Genomic DNA, 24,248 nt, shown 5'->3' on the forward strand with positions numbered 1-24,248 from the left:
TCAGCAGCTGATTTATGTCAACGTACTCAAGAGACGGCTGTATGGCATTTCCCAGGGAAGGTCTCCTCATGGTGACAACAACAGACCATACCAGTGTAATGTGTGCCACCTGTAGTCTCCATTGGAAGCCCATGTGACAAGGTAACAATGAAGGGGTACAATTGGGGACAGGGACAGAGCGTTGTCACATAAGAGGAAGGTCACCGCAAATTTGAAGCCCAACTCTTTAGGCTTTATACTACTCTCATCCTTCCCCTGAGAACAACCAAAAATGAAAAAAGTTTAACTTTTAGTAGTTAGAAATTTATAAATTAAAGAAAAAAAAGCAGCAAGGAAAGTAATAGCTTAGGGGAGAAGGCAGGGCCGTCCTAATAGCATCATGGGCCCCTGGGCAAAGTCATGCACTGGGGGCCCCTACAAGCCTGTCACAATTTACCGACTCTCAAGAGTTAAAGTAGAAATAGCTGATAGAATGAAACATATTTATTAGGACTCTCAATAAAATTGATTTTAAACAATTAAAAAAGTGCCATAAATGAGACACTAATCAACACGAAGGGCACAGTATAGGGATGGGGGTGGCAAAAGGGCACAGTACAGGGGAGGTCAGGAGGGCACAGTACTGGGATCAGGAGGACACAATACAGGGGGAGTCAGGAGGGCACAGTACAGGGGAGGTCAGGAGGGCACAATACAGGGATCAAGAGGGCACAATAAAGGGATCAGGAAGGCACAGTACAGGGGAGGTCAGGAGGGCACAGTACTGGGATCAGGAGGGCACAATACAGGGGGAGTCAGGAGGGCACAGTACAGTGATCAGGAGGGCACAGTACAGGGGAGGTCAGGAGGGCACAGTACTGGGATCAGGAGGACACAATACAGGGGGAGTCAGGAGGGCACAGTACAGGGATCAGGAGGGCACAATACAGGGATCAGAAGGGCACAGTACTGGGACCAGGAGGCACAATACAGGGGAAGTCAGGAGGGCACAGTACAGGGGAAGTCAGGAGGGCACAGTACTGGGATCAGGAGGGCACAATGCAGGGGGAGTCAGGAAGGCACAGTACAGGGGGAAGTCAGGAAGGTACAGTACTGGGATCAGGAGGGCACAATACTGGGATCAGGAGGGCACAATACAGGGGGAGTCAGGAGGGCACAGTACTGGGATCAAGAGGGCACAGTACAGGGGGAGTCAGGAGGGCACAGTACTGGTATCAGGAGGGCACAGTAAAGGGGGAGTCAGGAGGGCACAGTACAGGGGGAAGTCAGGAGGGCACAGTACAGGGGGAGTCAGGAGGGCACAGTACAGGGGGAGTCAGGAGGGCACAGTACAGGGGGATCAGGAGGACACAATACAGGGGGAGTCAGGAGGGCAAAGTACAGTGATCAGGAGGGCACAATAAAGGGATCAGGAAGGCACAGTACTGGGATCAGGAGGGCACAATACAGGGGGAGTCAGGAGGGCACAGTACAGGGATCAGGAGGGCACAATACAGGGATCAGGAGGGCACAGTACTGGGACCAGGAGGGCACAATACAGGGGAAGTCAGGAGGGCACAGTACAGGGGAGGTCAGGAGGGCACAATACAGGGATCAGGAGGGCACAGTACAGGGGAGGTCAGGAGGGCACAATACAGGGGGGGGGATCAGGAGGGCACAGTACTGGGATCAGGAGGACACAATACAGGGGGAGTCAGGAGGGCACAGTACAGGGATCAGGAGGGCACAATACAGGGATCAGGAGGGCACAGTAGTGGGGACCAGGAGGGCACAATACAGGGGAAGTCAGGAGGGCACAGTACAGGGGAGGTCAGGATGGCACAATACAGGGATCAGGAGGGCACAATACAGGGGGAGTTAGGAGGGCACAGTATTAGGATCAGGAGGGCACAATGCAGGGGGAGTCAGGAAGGCACAATACAGGGAGAAGTCAGGAGGGCACAGTACAGGGGGAAGTCAGGAAGGTACAGTACTGGGATCAGGGAGGGCACAGTACAGGGGGAGTCAGGAGGGCACAGTACAGGAGGAGTCAGGAGGGGACAGTACAGGGGGGAGTCAGGAGGGCACAGTACAGGGGGAGTCAGGAGGGCACAGTACAGGGGGAGTCAGGAGGGCACAGTACAGGGGGCAAGTCAGGAGGGCACAGTACAGGATGAATCAGGAGGGCACAGTACAGGGATCAGGAGGGCACAATACAGGGGGAGTCAGAAGGGCACAGTACAGGAGGAGTCAGGAGGGCACAGTACAGGGGGGAGTCAGGAGGGCACAGTACAGGGGGATCAGGAGGGCACAGTACAGGGGGAGTCAGGAGGTGGCAGAGGAGAAGAGCTGGACCGAAAGTGTAATGCAGGCCATACACGGTTCGAACTCCGAACAATTTTTATTCCGAAAATCGAAAACGTCTTTTGCTCGGTAATCCGATGGCGCCATCAATGATTTTGAAAGTCGGCCGACCGAGTCCTAAAGTTCACCCCATATAACAGGCAACACGTCTGTTCCTTCCAGGTCACGGCTCATGAGCATATTCTTTTCGGAAAAACGATCCTACGATTTGACCATCACTGAGCTGAAAATCGGTGATTTTTCACAAGTATGAGTGAATGTCATCCGCCGAGAGTGAACAGTTTTGCTAATGTATGGTAAAGTAGGACTCCCCTCATATAAGGAGCTGGGATACCCCTCATATAAGGAGCTGGGATACCCCTCATATAGAGAGCTGGGATACCCCTCATATAGGGAGCTGGGATACCCCTCATATAGGGAGCTGGGATACCCCTCATATAGAGAGCTGGGATACCCCTCATATAGGGAGCTGGGATACCCCTCATATAGGGAGCCGGGATACCCCTCATATAGGGAGCTGGGATACCCCTCATATAGAGAGCTGGGATACCCCTCATATAGGGAGCCGGGATACCCCTCATATAAGGAGCCGGGATACCCCTCATATAGGGAGCCGGGATACCCCTCATGTAGGGAGCCGGGATACCCCTCATATAGAGAGCCGGGATACCCCTCATATAGGGAGCCGGGATACCCCTCATATAGGGAGCTGGGATACCCCTCATATAGGGAGCTGGGATACCCCTCATATAGAGAGCTGGGATACCCCTCATATAAGGAGCTGGGATACCCCTCATATAAGGAGCTGGGATACCCCTCATATAGAGAGCCGGGATACCCCTCATATAGAGAGCCGGGATACCCCTCATATAGGGAGCTGGGATACCCCTCATATAGAGAGCTGGGATACCCCTCATATAGGGAGCTGGGATACCCCTCATATAGAGAGCTGGGATACCCCTCATATAGGGAGCTGGGATACCCCTCATATAGAGAGCTGGGATACCCCTCATATAGGGAGCCGGGATACCCCTCATATAAGGAGCTGGGATACCCCTCATATAAGGAGCTGGGATACCCCTCATATAGGGAGCTGGGATACCCCTCATATAGGGAGCTGGGATACCCCTCATATAGAGAGCTGGGATACCCCTCATATAGGGAGCCGGGATACCCCTCATATAAGGAGCCGGGATACCCCTCATATAAGGAGCCGGGATACCCCTCATATAGGGAGCTGGGATACCCCTCATATAGAGAGCTGGGATACCCCTCATATAGGGAGCCGGGATACCCCTCATATAGAGAGCTGGGATACCCCTCATATAAGGAGCTGGGATACCCCTCATATAGGGAGCTGGGATACCCCTCATATAGGGAGCTGGGATACCCCTCATATAGAGAGCTGGGATACCCCTCATATAAGGAGCCGGGATACCCCTCATATAGGGAGCTGGGATACCCCTCATATAGAGAGCTGGGATACCCCTCATATAGGGAGCCGGGATACCCCTCATATAGAGAGCTGGGATACCCCTCATATAGGGAGCCGGGATACCCCTCATATAAGGAGCTGGGATACCCCTCATATAGGAAGCTGGGATACCCCTCATATAGAGAGCTGGGATACCCCTCATATAGGGAGCCGGGATACCCCTCATATAGAGAGCTGGGATACCCCTCATATAAGGAGCTGGGATACCCCTCATATAGGGAGCTGGGATACCCCTCATATAGGGAGCTGGGATACCCCTCATATAGAGAGCTGGGATACCCCTCATATAGGGAGCCGGGATACCCCTCATATAAGGAGCTGGGATACCCCTCATATAAGGAGCCGGGATACCCCTCATATAGGGAGCTGGGATACCCCTCATATAGAGAGCTGGGATACCCCTCATATAAGGAGCCGGGATACCCCTCATATAGGGAGCTGGGATACCCCTCATATAGGAAGCTGGGATACCCCTCATATAGAGAGCTGGGATACCCCTCATATAGGGAGCCGGGATACCCCTCATATAAGGAGCTGGGATACCCCTCATATAAGGAGCTGGGATACCCCTCATATAGGAAGCTGGGATACCCCTCATATAGAGAGCTGGGATACCCCTCATATAGGGAGCCGGGATACCCCTCATATAAGGAGCTGGGATACCCCTCATATAAGGAGCTGGGATACCCCTCATATAGGAAGCTGGGATACCCCTCATATAGAGAGCTGGGATACCCCTCATATAGGGAGCCGGGATACCCCTCATGTAGGGAGCTGGGATACCCCTCATATAGAGAGCCGGGATACCCCTCATATAGGGAGCCGGGATACCCCTCATATAGAGAGCTGGGATACCCCTCATATAGAGAGCTGGGATACCCCATATAGGAAGCTGGGATACCCCTCATACCCCTCATATAGGGAACTGGGATACCCCTCATATAGGGAGCCGGGATACCCCTCATATAGGAAGCCGGGATACCCCTCATATAGGAAGCCGGGATACCCCTCATATAGGGAACTGGGATACCCCTCATATAGGGAACTGGGATACCCCATATAGGAAGCTGGGATACCCCTCATACCCCTCATATAGGGAACTGGGATACCCCTCATATAGAGAGCTGGGATACCCCATATAGGAAGCTGGGATACCCCTCATACCCCTCATATAGGGAACTGGGATACCCCTCATATAGAGAGCTGGGATACCCCTCATATAGGGAGCCGGGATACCCCTCATACCCCTCATATAGGGAACTGGGATACCCCTCATATAGAGAGCTGATATACCCCTCATATAGAGAGCTGGGATACCCCTCATATAGGGAGCCGAGATACCCCTCATATAGGGAGCCGGGATACCCCTCATATAGGGAGCCGGGATACCCCTCATATAGGGAGCCGGGATACCCCATATAAGAAGCAGCACAGATGTACTGGCTCCTCCCCTTCAGTCTTGCACAGGTGTACTGGCTCCTCCCCTTCAGTCTTGCACAGGTGTACCGGCTCCTCCCCTTCAGTTTTGCACAGGTGTACCGGCTCCTCCCCTACAGTCTTGCACAGGTGTACCGGCTCCTCCCCTCCAGTCTTGCACAGGTGTACCGGCTCCTCCCCTTCAGTCTCGCACAGGTGTACCGGCTCCTCCCCTCCAGTCTTGCACAGGTGTACCGGCTCCTCCCCTCCAGTCTTGCACAGGTGTACCGGCTCCTCCCCTCCAGTCTTGCACAGGTGTACAGGCTCCTCCCCTGGACTGGAATGGCTTCCTCTGATGTCACTGCACACTGTGAGATTCTCACAATGTGCATTAGAAGCTGCAGCAAGTCAGATAGAGCTCCTTTCTTGGCTGGAGGACGTCCAGCATCATCTAGAACTTTTCTCCCCAGCCTGACTGTATCTGGCCCCGCCCCTTTCATTCATGTAGACTCTGCATCACCTCGGCTTTATCACTCATTTTGATTTCTTTTAAATATAATTTACCGTATTTTTCGCTCCATAAGACGCACTTTTTTCCCCCCAAAAAAGGGGGGAAAATGTCAGTGCTTCTTATGGAGCGAATGTAAAGCGGCCGGTCCGGTATTTCTGCCGCCACCATGTCAATACCGGGCCGGCCGCTCAGCTCTGCAGTGGGACCTTACCTGTTCCTCTATCCAGCGGCACGCGGTCTTCCCGGCTTCTGTAGTGTGGGCATGACAGCCGGGTGCCAAGTGCGCATGCGCAAGAAGCGGTGCTCTTTGTGAATGGTAAGGCGGTACCTGGGACACATGACAGATCCCAGAAGCCACCGGACCAATCACAAAGCGCAGCGCTTCTCGCTCATGCGCACTGGGCACCCGGCTGTCACGCACACTACAGAAGCCGGGAAGACAGCGCACCGCTGGATAGAGGAGCAGGGAAGATCAAAGAACAACTCCGCGGAAGTAAGAGCGGGTACCCCCCCCCCCCTCCCCAAAGGTCAGCAGTCATCTCCTGTACTGTCCGCAGTCTCTGGTCATCTCCTGTACTGTGTCCGCAGTCTCTGGTCATCTCCTGTACTGTCCGCAGTCTCTGGTCATCTCCTGTACTATGTCCGCAGTCTCTGGTCATCTCCTGTACTGTCCGCAGTCTCTGGTCATCTCCTGTACTGTGTCCGCAGTCTCTGGTTATCTCCTGTACTGTGTCTGCAGTCTCTGGTCATCTCCTGTACTGTGTCCGCAGTCTCTGGTCATCTCCTGTACTATGTCCGCAGTCTCTGGTCATCTCCTGTACTGTCCGCAGTCTCTGGTCATCTCCTGTACTGTCCGCAGTCTCTGGTCATCTCCTGTACTGTGTCTGCAGTCTCTGGTCATCTCCTGTACTGTGTCCGCAGTCTCTGATCATCTCCTGTACTGTCTGCAGTCTCTGGTCATCTCCTGTACCGTGTCCGCAGTCTCTGGTCATCTCCTGTACCGTGTCTGCAGTCTCTGGTCATCTCCTGTACTGTGTCCGCAGTCTCTGGTAATGTCCTGTACCGTGTCTGCAGTCTCTGGTCATCTCCTGTACTATGTCCGCAGTCTCTGGTCATCTCCTGTACTGTGTCCGCAGTCTCTGGTCATCTCCTGTACCGTGTCTGCAGTCTCTGGTCATCTCCTGTACCGTGTCTGCAGTCTCTGGTCATCTCCTGTCCTATGTCCGCAGTCTCTGGTCATCTCCTGTACTGTCCGCAGTCTCTGGTCATCTCCTGTACTATGTCTGCAGTCTCTGGTCATCTCCTGTACTGTGTCTGCAGTCTCTGGTCATCTCCTGTACTATGTCCGCAGTCTCTGGTCATCTCCTGTACCGTGTCTGCAGTCTCTGGTCATCTCCTGTACCGTGTCTGCAGTCTCTGGTCATCTCCTGTACCATGTCCGCAGTCTCTGGTCATCTCCTGTACCGTGTCTGCAGTCTCTGGTCATCTCCTGTACCGTGTCTGCAGTCTCTGGTCATCTCCTGTACCGTGTCTGCAGTCTCTGGTCATCTCCTGTACTGTGTCCGCAGTCTCTGGTCATCTCCTGTACTGTGTCCGCAGTCTCTGGTCATCTCCTGTACTGTCTGCAGTCTCTGGTCATCTCCTGTACTATGTCTGCAGTCTCTGGTCATCTCCTGTACTGTGTCCGCAGTCTCTGGTCATCTCCTGTACTGTCTGCAGTCTCTGGTCATCTCCTGTACTGTGTCCGCAGTCTCTGGCCATCTCCTGTACTATGTCTGCAGTCTCTGGTCATCTCCTGTACTGTGTCCGCAGTCTCTGGTCATCTCCTGTACTGTCTGCAGTCTCTGGTCATCTCCTGTACTGTGTCCGCAGTCTCTGGCCATCTCCTGTACCGTGTCCGCAGTCTCTGGTCATCTCCTGTACTATGTCCGCAGTCTCTGGTCATCTCCTGTACTATGTCCGCAGTCTCTGGTCATCCCCTGTACTGTCCGCAGTCTCTGGTCATCTCCTGTACTGTGTCCGCAGTCTCTGGTCATCTCCTGTACTGTGTCCGCAGTCTCTGGTCATCTCCTGTACTATGTCCGCAGTCTCTGGTCTTCTCCTGTACTATGTCTGCAGTCTCTGGTCATCTCCTGTACTATGGCCGCAGTCTCTGGTCATCTCCTGTACTGTGTCCGCAGTCTCTGGTCATCTCCTGTACTATGTCCGCAGTCTCTGGTCATCTCCTGTACTATGTCCACAGTCTCTGGTCATCCCCTGTACTATGTCCGCAGTCCTTTAGTTCAGAATTTTTTTCCCCTGTTTTCTGCCTCTAAAACCTAGGTGCGTCTTATGGAGCGACAAATACGGTAATTTGGCATTACTTTGCACGCTTAGGAACGCCCACGCCTCCAGACTGAGATCCACCCACCAAGGCATTCTGTTTGTATAACTCCTCCCAAGAGCCGGCCCACTGCTTGCATCATGGCTGAGGACTCTGGAGAGGGCTACTGAAGCTGTGTACCGCCCTCCGTTGGCCCCTCCCACCAGCCATGATCTGCCTGCATTGCATAGAGAAGCACAGAGACATACAGTAATGACACTGAAAATAAGGTAGGTAGAAAAACAGGTTTTATTTCAGAAATGTCATCAGCATGTTGATGGAGGGTGGGGGGGAGGGGGGAGGGAGGAGCCAGAGAAGGTAATCTAAGGTACATGTATGCAGATACTCCATCCGGCAATGGAAATGGCGTCCAGCACAGGTCCACAGGATGCCAGGATTTAATCCAATCCACATGGCGGCCCTGTGAGATGCGGGACCAGGGGCGGACTGACAACTCATGGGGCCCCCGGGCAATAGGGGATCATGGGGCCCCTGTGTCCTTGCCCAAACTCAAAAAAGCCTATGAAAAAGGTGTCAGGGGCATCTCATGGGGCCCCCTACTGACCCCGGACCCTCGGGCAGTGCCCGAGTTCCAAAATGGTCAGTCCACCCCTGGGTGTGACTGCTGGAAGCCATACATTTCCCTTTCCCTGCGCAATACTTCTATCTACAAATATTCTGACCTGCACCTTTCATTCATTTACATCTTGCGGGCCGATCACACTCCATGCGTTTCAGTTGCCTTATTTATGCATCCAAAACGCACAGAAAGTCGGTGATCTGGTTGTCGGTGTCATCGTTCCCATCAGCGCTTGCAGTTCCGGTGCATTGCGGATGCAGGAAAAAAAAATAGAACAGGCAGCATTTTTCCTGCACAGAACTGAACTGGAACGCGGTAAAACACACCACAAATGCACCGGAACGCACATGTCCCTATTTGAAGAAAAAGAGAGAGGGGGGAAAATGAACTGGAATGCATAAATAAACGTACTGGAACGCGTCAAAAACGCACCGGGAAGCAGCAAAAACAAGTAAAGAACACACCCGGAATGCATCTGGATTGCGTTTCTAGAGTGTGAACCAGCCGCTAATGACCAAATCTACATTATATTACCGCTCCCCAAGCCATTGTATAGTTTATTGGTATCAAAATGGAGCGATCAGTAAAGTGCGCCCCCTACTGGCTGAATGTAAGTCAGCCAGCAACTTTGCTCAAGGACTGCTGAAAAACAATCATTTCCATAAAAAAACACCTAGAGGGCATCCTACACACCACAGAGCCGGGCTGCCACCTCATCCCTTCACCAAGGATCACATACTAATGACACGGATCACATACTAATGACACGGATCACATACTAATGACACCGATCACATACTAATGACACCGATCACATACTAATGACACGGATCACATACTAATGACACCGAACACATACTAATGACACCGATCACATACTAATGACACGGATCACATACTAATGACACCGATCACATACTAATGACACCGATCACATACTAATGACACGGATCACATACTAATGACACCGATCACATACTAATGACACCGATCACATATTAATAACACCGGACACATACTAATGACACCGATCACATACTAATGACACCGAACACATACTAATGAAACCGATCACATACTAATGACACCGATCACATACTAATGACACCGAACACATACTAATGAAACCGATCACATACTAATGACACCGATCACATACTAATGACACCGATCACATACTAATGACACCGATCACATATTAATAACACCGGACACATACTAATGACACCGATCACATACTAATGACACCGATCACATATTAATAACACCGGACACATACTAATGACACCGATCACATGCTAATGACACAGATCACATACTAATGACACCGATCACATATTAATAACACCGGACACATACTAATGACACCGATCACATACTAATGACACCGATCACATATTAATGACACCGATCACATACTAATGACACCGAACACATATTAATGACACCGATCACATACTAATAACACCGGACACATACTAATGACACCGATCACATGCTAATGACACAGATCACATACTAATGACACCGATCACATACTAATGACACCGAACACATATTAATGACACCGATCACATACTAATGACACCGATCACATATTAATGACACCGATCACATACTAATGACACCGAACACATACTAATGACACCGAACACATACTAATGACACCGAACACATACTAATGACACCGAACACATATTAATGACACAGATCACATACTAATGACACCGATCACATACTAATGACACCGATCACATACTTATTATTATTATTATTATTATACAGTATTTATAAAGCGCCAATAGTTAGCTCAGCGCTGTACATTACAGAGGGGGACAGAACATGTGACAGAACAATACCAATACAATGCAAAACATGAGGGGATCGAGGGCCCTGCTCCTTGGAGCTTACAATCTAGGAGGGAGGGGATGGTGGCACAGGAGGAGATAGCTGTGGGGGATGGGGTGGTAGGAGGAGTGGAGGAGGTCGGCAAGTTAGCAGGGGGTGGGGTAGGCTTCCCTGAAGAGATGGGTTTTCAGGGTGCGCCTAAAGGAGAGGAGAGTAGGTGATAATCTGATGGGTTGGGGCAGGGAGTTCCAGAGGATGGGTGACACCCTGGAGAAGTCCTGGAGGCGGGCATGGGAGGAGGAGACCAGGGAACTAGAGAGAAGGAGGTCTTGTGAGGAGCGGAGTGTGCGTGTTGGGCGGTACTTGGATATTAGGTCGGTGATGTAGTTCGGGGCAGTATGGTGGACGGCTTTGTACGTCAGTGTTAGGATTTTGAATTTGATCCGTTGGGCAATCAGAAGCCAGTGGAGGGATTGGCAGAGAGGGGTGGAGGACACTGAGTGGAGGCCAGTGGAGGGATTGGCAGAGAGGGGTGGAGGACACTGAGTGGAGGCCAGTGGAGGGATTGGCAGAGGGGGGTGGAGGACACTGAATGGAGGCCAGTGGAGGGATTGGCAGAGAGGGGTGGAGGACACTGAGTGGGGGCCAGTAGAGGGATTGGCAGAGGGGGGTGGAGGACACTGAGTGGGGGCCAGTGGAGGGATTGGCAGAGAGGGGTGGCGGAGACAGAGCGGTTGGAAAGGTGGATGAGTCTGGCAGCCGTATTCAGGATGGACTGAAGCGGGGATAGCCAGCGGCGAGGCAGGCCAGTGAGGAGGGAGTTGCAGTAGTCGAGTCGTGATATGATGAGGGAGTGGATGAGCTGTTTAGTGGTGTCTGGGGTTAGGAACGTGCGGATTTTGGCGATGTTGCGGAGGTGGAGTCTGCATGTTGCGGAGGTGGAGTCTGCATGTTGCGGAGGTGGAGTCTGCATGTTGCGGAGGTGGAGTCTGCATGTTGCGGAGGTGGAGTCTGCATGTTGCGGAGGTGGAGTCTGCATGTTGCGGAGGTGGAGTCTGCACGAGTTTGTTAAAGAGTGGACTTGGGGCTGGAAGGATAGGTTGGAGTCCAGAATGACACCAAGTACTCTGGCCTGCAGGGCGGGTTTGATGGTGGCGTTGTTGGATGTGACGGAGAAATCAATGGGGGGTGGGGTCCAGGCTGGGGGGAAGACAAGAAACTCGGTTTTGGAGAGGTTCAATTTAAGGAAGTGGAGCGACATCCAGTCTGATATGTCGCTCAGTAGGTGTGTGATTCGGGCTGAGACCAAGGGGGTGAGGTGGTCACTTATGACACTGGACACATACTAATGACACCGAACACATATTAATGACACAGATCACATACTAATGACACCGATCACATACTAATGACACAGATCACATACTAATGACACCGATCACATACTAATGACACCGATCACATACTAATGACACCGAACACATACTAATGACACCGATCACATACTAATGACACTGATCACATACTAATGACACTGGACACATACTAATGACACCGATCACATACTAATGACACAGATCACATACTAATGACACTGGACACATACTAATGACACCGAACACATACTAATGACACCGATCACATACTAATGACACCGATCACATACTAATGACACCGATCACATACTAATGACACCGATCACATACTAATGACACCGATCACATTCTAATGACACCGATCACATTCTAATGACACTGATCACATACTAATGACACGGGTTCTGGGGCTGATGCAGGGGTAATTAAATTCACCAATGGCCGGTTCACACTACAGAAACGCATTCCGGATGTGCGTTTTTGATGCTCTCCAGTGCGTTTTTGATGCATTCCATGTAATTTGTGGTGCGTTTTTGATGCGTTTTACCACGTTCCAGAACAGTTCTGTTTCAGTCCATTTTTCATGCATTTTTGCCCTGTTCCGGTGCATTTTTATGCATTCCAGTTAATTTTTTCCCCCTCTATTTTTATTCAGTTTAAATATGGACATGTGCACTCCGGTGCATTTTTGATGCATTTTACCGCGTTCCAGTACAGTTCTGTGCAGGAAAAATGCCGCCTGTTCTACATTTCTTTTTCCTGCACCCGGAACGCACCGGAACTGCCAGCGCTCACGTGAACTATGACACTGACAACCAGATCACCGACTTTCTGTGCAGATGCAGAAAAAAAGCAACTGAAACGCATGGAGTGTGATCCGGCCCTAAAAAGTAAAAAAAAAAAAAAAACCAAAAATTTGTGACCCTCATATCTCCGGGTCGTTGCTCCAGATGTGACTTCATCCCAAAATCCTGATTTTCTGCCAGCTGGGAGAAGGTCAGAGGTCATCTTCTGGGAACAAAAAGCCAGCCAAGGTCCAGAGTTCATCTGCAGTTAAGCGCAGTGATAACAGCCAATAGGATTGCAGCGAGGGGCCAGTAGGCGGTGGGCGTGGTCTGGGCGTGGCTCATCACGTTACACGTGTCTTCCTGGCAGCAGTACGTTGGGCTGGTGTTCCCCAAATTGTTGGGGTTGCTGGGCTTGCAGGTCTCAGCGCAGTTCCGGACGACGGTCCTCGATCCTTTAAAGGGGAAACCTTATGGAAAGTAACACAAATGGAGAGTTAAAGGTACGCACCAATGAAATGGGAGCATTAAGCCTGTTTACTATGTGAGTTTGGTATCTTCCTCTGTCCTCCCCTCCTGTTTAGTGCTAGTTAATACAGTCCTAGCTCGGGGGATCAGGAAGGAATTTTCCCCTGCAGGAGGAGATTGGATCGTACTTTGCTGGGTTTTTTTTGCCTTCCTCTGGATCAACTGTGGGTGGAGGATTATAACTTGTTTTTTTTTTCTATGGTTGAACTGGATGGACTTTTGTCTTTTTCAGCCAGACTAACTATGTAACTATGTCACTATTTGTAACTATATGTAACTATATGTAACTATATGTAACTATGTCACTATATGTAACTATGTAACTATATGTAACTATATGTAACTATGTCACTATATGTAACTATATGTAACTATATGTAACTATGTCACTATATGTAACTATATGTAACTATATGTAACTATGTCACTATATGTAACTATATGTAACTATGTCACTATATGTAACTATATGTAACTATATGCAACTATATGTAACTATATGTAACTATATGTAACTATATGTAACTATATGTAACTATATGCAACTATATGTAACTATATGTAACTATATGTAACTATGTCACTATATGTAACTATATGTAACTATATGTAACTATATGCAACTATATGTAACTATGTAACTATATGTAACTATGTCACTATATGTAACTATATGTAACTATGTAACTATATGTAACTATGTCACTATATGTAACTATATGTAACTATATGTAACTATATGTAACTATGTCACTATATGTAACTATATGTAACTATATGTAACTATGTCACTATATGTAACTATATGTAACTATATGTAACTATATGTAACTATGTCACTATATGTCACTATATGTAACTATATGTAACTATGTCACTATATGTAACTATATGTAACTATATGCAACTATATGTAACTATATGCAACTATATGTAACTATATGTAACTATATGTAACTATATGTAACTATGTCACTATATGTAACTATATGTAACTATGTAACTATATGTAACTATATGTAACTATATGTAACTATATGTAACTATATGCAACTATATGTAACTATATGTAACTATATGTAACTATATGTAACTATGTCACTATATGTAACTATATGTAACTATGTAACTATATGTAACTATGTCACTATATGTAACTATATGTAACTATATGTAACTATATGCAACTATATGTAACTATGTAACTATATGTAACTATGTCACTATATGTAACTATATGTAACTATGTCACTATATGTAACTATATGTAACTATATGTCACTATATGTAACTATATGTAACTATATGTAACTATGTCACTATATGTAACTATATGTAACTATATGCAACTATATGTAACTATATGTAACTATATGTAACTATATGTAACTATGTCACTATATGTAACTATATGTAACTATATGTCACTATATGTAACTATATGTAACTATATGTAACTATATGTAACTATGTCACTATATGTAACTATATGTAACTATATGTCACTATATGTAACTATATGTAACTATATGTAACTATGTCACTATATGTAACTATATGTAACTATATGCAACTATATGTAACTATATGTAACTATATGTAACTATGTAACTATATGTAACTATATGCAACTATGTCACTATATGTAACTATATGTAACTATGTAACTATGTAACTATGTCACTATATGTAACTATATGTAACTATGTAACTATATGTAACTATATGCAACTATGTCACTATATGTAACTATATGTAACTATATGTAACTATGTAAGTATATACAACTATGTCACTATATGTAACTATATGTAACTATGTCACTATATGTAACTATATAAGTATATGTAACTATGTCACTATATGTAACTATATAAGTATATGTAACTATGTAACTATATGTAACTATATGTAACTATGTATCTATATGTAACTATATGCAACTATGTCACTATATGTAACTATGTAACTATATGTAACTATATGTAACTATATGTAACTATGTCACTATATGTAACTATGTAACTATATGTAACTATATGTAACTATATGTAACTATGTCACTATATGTAACTATATGTAACTATGTAACTATATGCAACTATGTCACTATATTTAACTATATGTAACTATGTAACTATGTAACTATATGTAACTATATGTAACTATATGTAACTATGTCACTATATGTAACTATATGTAACTATGTAACTATATGTAACTATATGTAACTATGTAACTATATGTAACTATATGCAACTATGTCACTATATGTAACTATATGTAACTATATGTAACTATATGTAACTATGTAACTATATGTAACTATGTGCAACTATATGCAACTATGTCACTATATGTAACTATATGTAACTATATGTAACTATATGTAACTATATGTAACTATGTAACTATATGTAACTATATGCAACTATGTCACTATATGTAACTATATGTAACTATATGTAACTATATGTAACTATGTAACTATATGTAACTATGTAACTAGCTAGCCCTTCCATGTTTCCTTCATATTCCCTCAGTCAGCGTTGGTCCTCATGCAAGGCTTCCTGTACATTAGCCTACTCTGGCTGCCGGCCGCTGGGAAACGCAAATTGTGACAAAAACACGGTATCCACGTTTTTACCGTGTTTTGCGTTTTCCAGCACTCGCTAGTCAAAGCTTTCCTATCCTGAAGGTGATTCTTGTTAACCTCACCTGACCCCGGCAGCTCCTCATCTCTGCTTACAGCCGAGGTGTACGAGGGCGCACAGGCTTTTATGGAGTTGGGTTTGGGAGCTCTGCCAAAAAGATGCCAAAAGCTCCAAAGCTCGAGTTTAGCGGCTGCTTGTGTGCCTGAAACCTAATGTCACGATAAAAATGCAAGTTCCTCCGCAGCTGGGTTTTTCAGCATTTTTTAACACACAAAAAAAATTGTGCTCACAAAAATGCCTGTTTGCCGCGTTTTACTGCATTGTGACTTCCCTAGCGGTCTGATGATGTCAGGATTTCTGTGCTCAAAGCGGTACATTATTTTGCATGGAAATATGTATTTTTTTATTGTAGGTCTGTAATTTTTAGGAATAACTCCCTGAAATCTGTCCGAACCAGAGTCTAGTAAACATCCCGGGGAGGATAAAACTTGAAACACGAAATCATAAATTATAATTTAATAAATAATCATAAAAATAATAATAATATAATAAATGTAGTTCAATAATATAATGAAACCAAAAACACTGAAATGTGAAATAGAGCGCCAAGTTTGCACATCGCTGAGCTCAGTCGCAGAATCGTTTTCAGTGTCTGATGAGGAATTTCCCCCACCAATCATTATCACTCAATTCTGCAAGTGGTTCTGATTTACTATCGCTGTTCTCTAGCCGGTCTAAAACCGCGTCTGACCTAAAGGGACGCTTTTTGGACGCCATGGACGTTTCTCAGCTTCCAGGAAGAAAGGGCGGTAAAAATGCAGGCAGGACAAAGCACTCGGGACACAATGTATGTGAAATGGTTTGATACAGGAATGTTATACTCTGTGATTTTAGTGTATTTAGTGAATGTCACTTTTTGTCATTTTCAAATTTCCCGCCAGTTCCGTCCCCCGTACGTCCCGACGTCACAGGGAACGGAACCCGGAAGACAAATGCCGGCATCAGCCGGAGGACATTGCTGGGGACACTGCAGGAGGGACATCGCGGGAGCGCAGAACAAGGTAAGTGCTGGAGGGATCCCGGAGCAACGCTGCAGTGTATTCCCGAGTGTAGCTCGGGGGGGTTACCGCTTGTGGTGCTGAAACTTTACCCCGAGCTACACTCAGGAATACCGCCAGGGAGGTTAATGTGTTTTATCCCGTTTACCAACGTTACAGCATTTTTACAGCTAAAAAACTGCTCTAGAAACCCTCTAGTTCTGGGGGGGGGGGTTTCCAGAGTGCCCCTTTACATCATATTCCCCATCAGAGTGCCCTTTTACATCACATGTGCCCATTAGAGTGCCCCTAGAAGACTACACCTTACCTTGAGGGCAGACAGGAGCTGTACCGGGATCCTTGCTGAAGGATGCTTGTGTACTGGCAGGGAGTGGGAGCCGGAGAGACAGTGAGATGATAGAGGGGAGAGAGAGATAGACAGATATACAGAGATAGATGGATGGATAATAGAGACATAGATCGATCGATGGATCTTACCAGATGAGGTGGGACCAATGACGGTAGTGAAGCACCACTCCTGGTTCTCGGAACAGTTCTTTACAGTCCGGCACTGATCGCCGGGAGTCGGAGTCAGACACACATAGCACTGGAGGGAGCCGGCTGTGGATAATTAATAATGGAGTTGCATCATTTTAGGATTGTAAGACTTATGGAAGATGATGTAAAACATGAAAAGGGCGATGCTCTGCTATCTTCTCTATCACCTAGTTGGTATCACATGGGGAGTTTTCAGTACAATCTGCTCCTTCTCCTGCTGGCAGCACCCCCTGCATGATCCTGCCAGATCAGTGGGACAATAAGGAATGATGCTGGTACATGTGGTGCACCACATCCTCTCATGTACCATTTTATGGGGTTCCCATTGCTAAAATCGGGGTAGCCATTGGGCAAGATGGCCTGGCACCATCGGGCACCTCCTCCCTGTATTGGAACTCTTCTTAGTCAATATTTAAGGGAAGCAAGAAAAAAGGAGTTGGGATTCTCCTACATGTTTATCAGGACATCCCCAATGAGAAGCCTCTGAAATCTCCTGTGCAGAACACCTCGTCTGTAATTAAAAAGACATCAGCTGCATGTAAATGTACTCCTGAGAATGTGAGGGATATCATCCGGTGAATGTGAGGGATGTCATCCGGTGAATGTGAGGGATGTCATCCGGTGAATGTGAGGGATGTCATCCGGTGAATGTGAGGGATGTCATCCGGTGAATGTGAGGGATGTCATCCGGTGAATGTGAGGGATGTCATCCGGTGAATGTGAGGGATGTCATCCGGTGAATGTGGGCACTCTTGCTAATGTATGTTACAGTAAAATTCCAGCCTTTCATTTCCTCTCTTGTACCTCTTTTCTCCTGTCCTGCCTTCTCCTTCTCTAATCTCCCCTTCCATGAGGTCCTCTCCTCTCCATCTCTACTGTTTTCTCTCCTATGATCCTCTTCTGTTCACTCGTCCCCTTGTGTCTCCATTCCCTATCCTCTCCCCTTCTACACCTTTATCATGTTCTCTTTTCCTCTACTGTATCTCCTTTCCTTCTGTCTTCCTTTCCTGTTCATTCTTCCTTTTCTCTCTCATCCTATCCTCCTCTTCTGTTCACTTTTCCTTTTCTGTCTCTTTTCCCCTCTCCACCTATCCAACTCTCCTGTTCACACTTCCTCTTCTTTCTCCTCCTATCCTCCTCTCCTCTTCTTTCTCCTCCTATCCTCCTCTCCTGTTCACTCTCCTCTCTTATTCTCTCTCCTTTCACCACTATTCCTATCCTCCTTTCATATTCACTCTTTCTCTACTGTCCCCTCTTCATTTCTCTCCTCTCCCCTCCTGCCATGTTAACTCCTCCTCTGCTGTCTCCCATCATTTATTTTCCCCTCTACTCCTATCATCCGCTCCTGATCAGTCTTATACTGTCTCCTCTCCTTTCCTCTCCTGTTCAATCTTCCTCTTGTGTCTCCCCTCCCTTCCTCACCCATGACCACCTACCTAACTCTGCTGCTCACTCTTCTTTCTCCTCTTCTCTCCCCTCTACTCCTACCCTCCTCTTCTATTCACTCTTCTCTTATCTTTTATTTCACTCTCCCTATCCTCTTTTCCTGTTCTTTCTTTCCCTACTGTTTCCTCCCTTTTTGTACCTTCCCTCCTATACTCCACTCCTGTTCACTCAGTCTCCTCTCCTCTACCTTCCTATCCTGTTTTCACTTCCTCTCCTTTCCTCTCCCTTTACTTCCTGTTCTACTTTTACTGTGTTTTCTGCTTTCTTCTCCCCTATCCTCCTCTCCTCCACGCCTGTTCACTCAACCTTTTCTATCCCCCCCCCCTTCCTATATCTTCCTCACATGTTCTCTCCTCTCCCTTCCTTTCCCTTCTCTCCTCTCCTTCTCTTCCCCTCTCCTCCCCTCTCCTCTCCTCTCCCTTCCCTTTTCTCTCCTTCTCTTCTCCTCTCCTTCTCCCCTCCTTCTCCTCTCCTCCTCCTCTCTCCTCCTATCCTCTCCTCCTCGCCTGTTCACTCTACCTTTTCTATCTCCTCCCCCCCCCCTTCCTATATCTTCCTCACATGTTCTCTCCTCTCCCTTCCCTCCTCTCCTTCTCCTCTCCTACTCCTCTCCTCTTCCTCTCTCCTCCTATCCTCTCCTTTTCTCCCCTCCTCCTTTCACCATTCCTAATATATTTTTCTTTACATATCATATGTGATTTTTGGCTGCAAAGTCAAATTTCACAGATATCCCAAACTCTGTCCTTATGTGTCATTTCCAGCACAGAGTGCAAAATCCCTGCATTGATATGTCCAGAGCCTCCCAGCTTCCTATTCACATGCATTCAAGGTCAGCTTGTGCTTATTCCTCCATACAAAGCAGTGTAAACGCATGACAGGTTTATGTTGGATGCATCAAATGTATCTCAAACTCTTTAATACAGTAACTCTATATCACCTCGGAGTCTCTATATATCAATCTGGGACCTTCCCAGCAAACTTCTCACATTCTAATTCCCTACTCTGGCACTCCATTCCCCCGTTGTCAGTCACTCACTACCATCTAAATTAGCTGTTTGACCTTTTCAACAAGGCGGAACCTTTGAAATAACTTTCTGGTGTCAGGGAACCCCTGGTAGAAATGACTATATCTACAGCTCCTGATATATTAGTGTGCTGGTTGGTGGGAAGAATGTCCCTTACATTGGGGGTCGGTGGGAAGAATGTCCCTTACATTGGGGGTCAGTGGGAAGAATGTCCCTTACATTGGAGGTCACTGGGAAGAATGTCCCTTACATTGGGGGTCAGTGGGAAGAATGTCCCTTACATTGGTGGTCAGTGGGAAGAATGTCCCTTACATTGGGGGTCACTGGGAAGAATGTCCCTTACATTGGGGGTCAGTGGGAAGAATGTCCCTTACATTGGGGGTCAGTGGGAAGAATGTCCCTTACATTGGGGGTCACTGGGAAGAATGTCCCTTACATTGGGGGTCACTGGGAAGAATGTCCCTTACATTGGAGGTCACTGGGAAGAATGTCCCTTACATTGGGGGTCAGTGGGAAGAATGTCCCTTACATTGGGGGTCAGTGGGAAGAATGTCCCTTACATTGGTGGTCAGTGGGAAGAATGCTCCTTACATTGGTGGTCAGTGGGAAGAATGTCCCTTACATTGGGGGTCAGTGGGAAGAATGCCCCTTACATTGGGGGTCAGTGGGAAGAATGTCCCTTACATTGGGGGTCAGTGGGAAGAATGTCCCTTACATTGGGGATCAGTGGGAAGAATGTTCCTTACATTGGGGGTCAGTGGGAAGAATGTCCCTTACATTGGGGGTCAGAGGGAAGAATGTCCCTTACATTGGTGATCAGTGGGAAGAATGTCCCTTACATTGATGGTCAGTGGGAAGAATGTCCCTTACATTGGTGGTCAGTGGAAAGAATGTCCCTTACATTGGGGGTCAGTGGGTAGAATGTCCCTTACATTGGTGGTCAGTGGGAAGAATGCCCCTTACATTGGAGGTCAGTGGAAAGAATGTCCCTTACATTGGGGATCAGTGGGAAGAATGTCCCTTACATTGGTGGTCAGTGGGAAGAATGTTCCTCACATTGGGGATCAGTGGGAAGAATGTCCCTTACATTGGAGGTCAGTGGGAAGAATGTCCCTTACATTGGTGGTCAGTGGGAAGAATGTCCCTTACATTGGGGGTCAGTGGAAAGAATGTCCCTTACATTGGTGGTCAGTGGGAAGAATGTCCCTTACATTGGGGGTCAGTGGGAAGAATGTCCCTTACATTGGGGGTCAGTAGGAAGAATGTCCCTTACATTGGGAGTCAGTGAGAAGAATGTCCCTTACATTGGAGGTCAGTGGGAAGAATGTCCCTTACATTGGGGGTCAGTGGGAAGAATGTCCCTTACATTGGGGGTCAGTGGGAAGAATGTCCCTTACATTGGGGGTCAGTGGGAAGAATGTCCCTTACATTGGTGATCAGTGGGAAGAATGTCCCTTACATTGGAGGTCAGTGGGAAGAATGTCCCTTACATTGGTGATCAGTGGGAAGAATGTCCCTTACATTGGGGGTCAGTGGGAAGAATGTCCCTTACATTGGGGGTCAGTGAGAAGAATGTCCCTTACATTGGTGGTCAGTGGGAAGAATGTCCCTTACATTGGGGATCAGTGGGAAGAATGTTCCTTACATTGGGGGTCAGTGGGAAGAATGTCCCTTACATTGGGGGTCAGAGGGAAGAATGTCCCTTACATTGGTGATCAGTGGGAAGAATGTCCCTTACATTGATGATCAGTGGGAAGAATGCCCCTTACATTGGGGATCAGTGGGAAGAATGTCCCTTACATTGGTGGTCAGTGGGAAGAATGTCCCTTACATTGGGGATCAGTGGGAAGAATGTCCCTTACATTGATGGTCAGTGGGAAGAATGTCCCTTACATTGGTGGTCAGTGGAAAGAATGTCCCTTACATTGGGGGTCAGTGGGTAGAATGTCCCTTACATTGGTGGTCAGTGGAAAGAATGCCCCTTACATTGGAGGTCAGTGGAAAGAATGTCCCTTACATTGGGGATCAGTGGGAAGAATGTCCCTTACATTGGTGGTCAGTGGGAAGAATGTTCCTCACATTGGGGATCAGTGGGAAGAATGTCCCTTACATTGGAGGTCAGTGGGAAGAATGTCCCTTACATTGGTGGTCAGTGGGAAGAATGTCCCTTACATTGGGGGTCAGTGGAAAGAATGTCCCTTACATTGGTGGTCAGTGGGAAGAATGTCCCTTACATTGGGGGTCAGTGGGAAGAATGTCCCTTACATTGGGGGTCAGTAGGAAGAATGTCCCTTACATTGGGAGTCAGTGGGAAGAATGTCCCTTACATTGGAGGTCAGTGGGAATAATGTCCCTTACATTGGGGGTCAGTGGGAATAATGTCCCTTACATTGGAGGTCAGTGGGAAGAATGTCCCTTACATTGGGGGTCAGTGGGAAGAATGTCCCTTACATTGGAGGTCAGTGGGAAAAATGTCCCTTACATTGGGGGTCAGTGGGAAGAATGTCCCTTACATTGGTGGTCAGTGGGAAGAATGCCCCTTACATTGGAGGTCAGTGGGAAGAATGTCCCTTACATTGGGGATCAGTGGGAAGAATGTCCCTTACATTGGGGGTCAGTGGGAAGAATGTCCCTTACATTGGTGATCAATGGGAAGAATGTCCCTTACATTGGTGATCAGTGGGAAGAATGTCCCTTACATTGGGGGTCAGTGGGAAGAATGTCCCTTACATTGGTGATCAGTGGGAAGAATGTCCCTTACATTAGAGGTTAGTGAGAAGAATGTCCCTTACATTGGGGGTCAGTGGGAAGAATGTCCCTTACATTGGTGGTCAGTGTGAAGAATGTCCCTTACATTGGGGGTCAGTGGGAAGAATGTCCCTTACATTGGTGGTCAGTGGGAAGATTGTCCCTTACATTGGTGGTCAGTGGGAAGAATGTCCCTTACATTGGTGGTCAGTGTGAAGAATGTCCCTTACATTGGGGGTCAGTGGGAAGAATGTCCCTTACATTGGTGGTCAGTGGGAAGATTGTCCCTTACATTGGTGGTCAGTGGGAAGAATGTCCCTTACATTGGGGGTCAGTGGGAAGAATGTCCCTTACATTGGGGGTCAGTGGGAAGAATGTCCCTTACATTGGTGGTCAGTGGGAAGATTGTCCCTTACATTGGTGGTCAGTGTGAAGAATGTCCCTTACATTGGGGGTCAGTGGGAAGAATGCCCCTTACATTGGGGGTCAGTGGGAAGAATGTCCCTTACATTGGGGGTCAGATGGAAGAATTACCCCCTTACAGATAGCTAATAAAGATCAATGGTGTCAGTGGGAACTTATCTGAGGCAGAAATTGCTCATTGCACAAGGAACCCCTAGCAACCTTTGGAGGAACCGTAGGATTCCATGGAACCTCGGTTGAGAAATTCTGATCTAAATCTTGAAACACAGAGCTGCAAGAGCAGAATGTTGTATGTGCTGCATAGAGTGTACAGGCCAATAACATCCGAATATAATATAAATATACTGTGTATATATAAAATCAGTGTTACCTTGTTGCAGACAGAGGACCATGGCTGACAAAGCAATCAATCCAGCTATCTTCATGGCTTTGGCAGTTAGAGTTCCTTCAGGTTCCCGTATTTTATATCGCTCAGCCATTTTTATTGTGCTAATTATTTGCTTAATTTTTGGTTTTTATTCTGAGTCATTAAAGAAATAATACCAATTTAGTGTTTTACAATGCTGTACGAAACATAGAAGACACGGAGCGTGTGTGGTCTATAACTGATTATGGGAATACATGGATATAATAGTAGGTGTCTGTCATATCATTACTATTGAAGATAACTGGTATTAGCAGAGCGCGGGGCCCCTCCCTGACAGGGCACGCTCTTATTTGTGAAAGAACTCTCATTTTATAGGATGATTGAACTTTTAGATTGGAAAATAAGGTAGACCACATGCATGGGGGTGCATCAACTAGCTGGGAAGATTTTGAAGAAAAGACTGCATGGTGTTGGACAGAAGACCAGCAGAGTGCTGTGGTTTAGGGGAGAGTATGTGTTAGTGTTGTGTAGCAAGGAGGTGTAAATCATTCCTATGTAGACCACTTGCATGGCAGTGCACTAACTGCTTCGGAAGATTTTAAAGAATAGGCTGTGCAGTGCTGGATCGAATACAGTAGCGCTCACCCCCAAAGGGGCTACTGGCAAAAGACAGGTTCTCCCTAAGTAGTAGAGTCCACCAGTAACTCAAGCACACCGACAATCACAGCTCATTCCAGGGAGTGTCT

The 24,248-nt window shown here is 47.1% G+C and overlaps 1 protein-coding gene across 1 annotated transcript; it reads right to left on the reverse strand.

Annotated features, from left to right (window-relative positions):
* Positions 1–12,974: 12,974 nt before the first annotated feature.
* On the reverse strand, positions 12,975–23,560 carry LOC149433057 (ly6/PLAUR domain-containing protein 2-like). Its single transcript, XM_089664700.1, has 3 exons — positions 23,506–23,560; positions 17,434–17,556; positions 12,975–13,186 (listed from the first exon to the last, which is right to left on the reverse strand). Exons 1-3 carry the CDS (start codon positions 23,558–23,560, stop codon positions 12,975–12,977), a joined length of 390 nt encoding a protein of 129 aa, XP_089520826.1.
* Positions 23,561–24,248: the final 688 nt, after the last annotated feature.

Source organism: Staurois parvus, unplaced genomic scaffold, assembly GCF_062004578.1.
Source record: "Staurois parvus isolate SC_StPar_1 unplaced genomic scaffold, SC_StPar_1.0 ptg002002l, whole genome shotgun sequence".
Lineage (NCBI taxonomy): Eukaryota > Metazoa > Chordata > Amphibia > Anura > Ranidae > Staurois > Staurois parvus.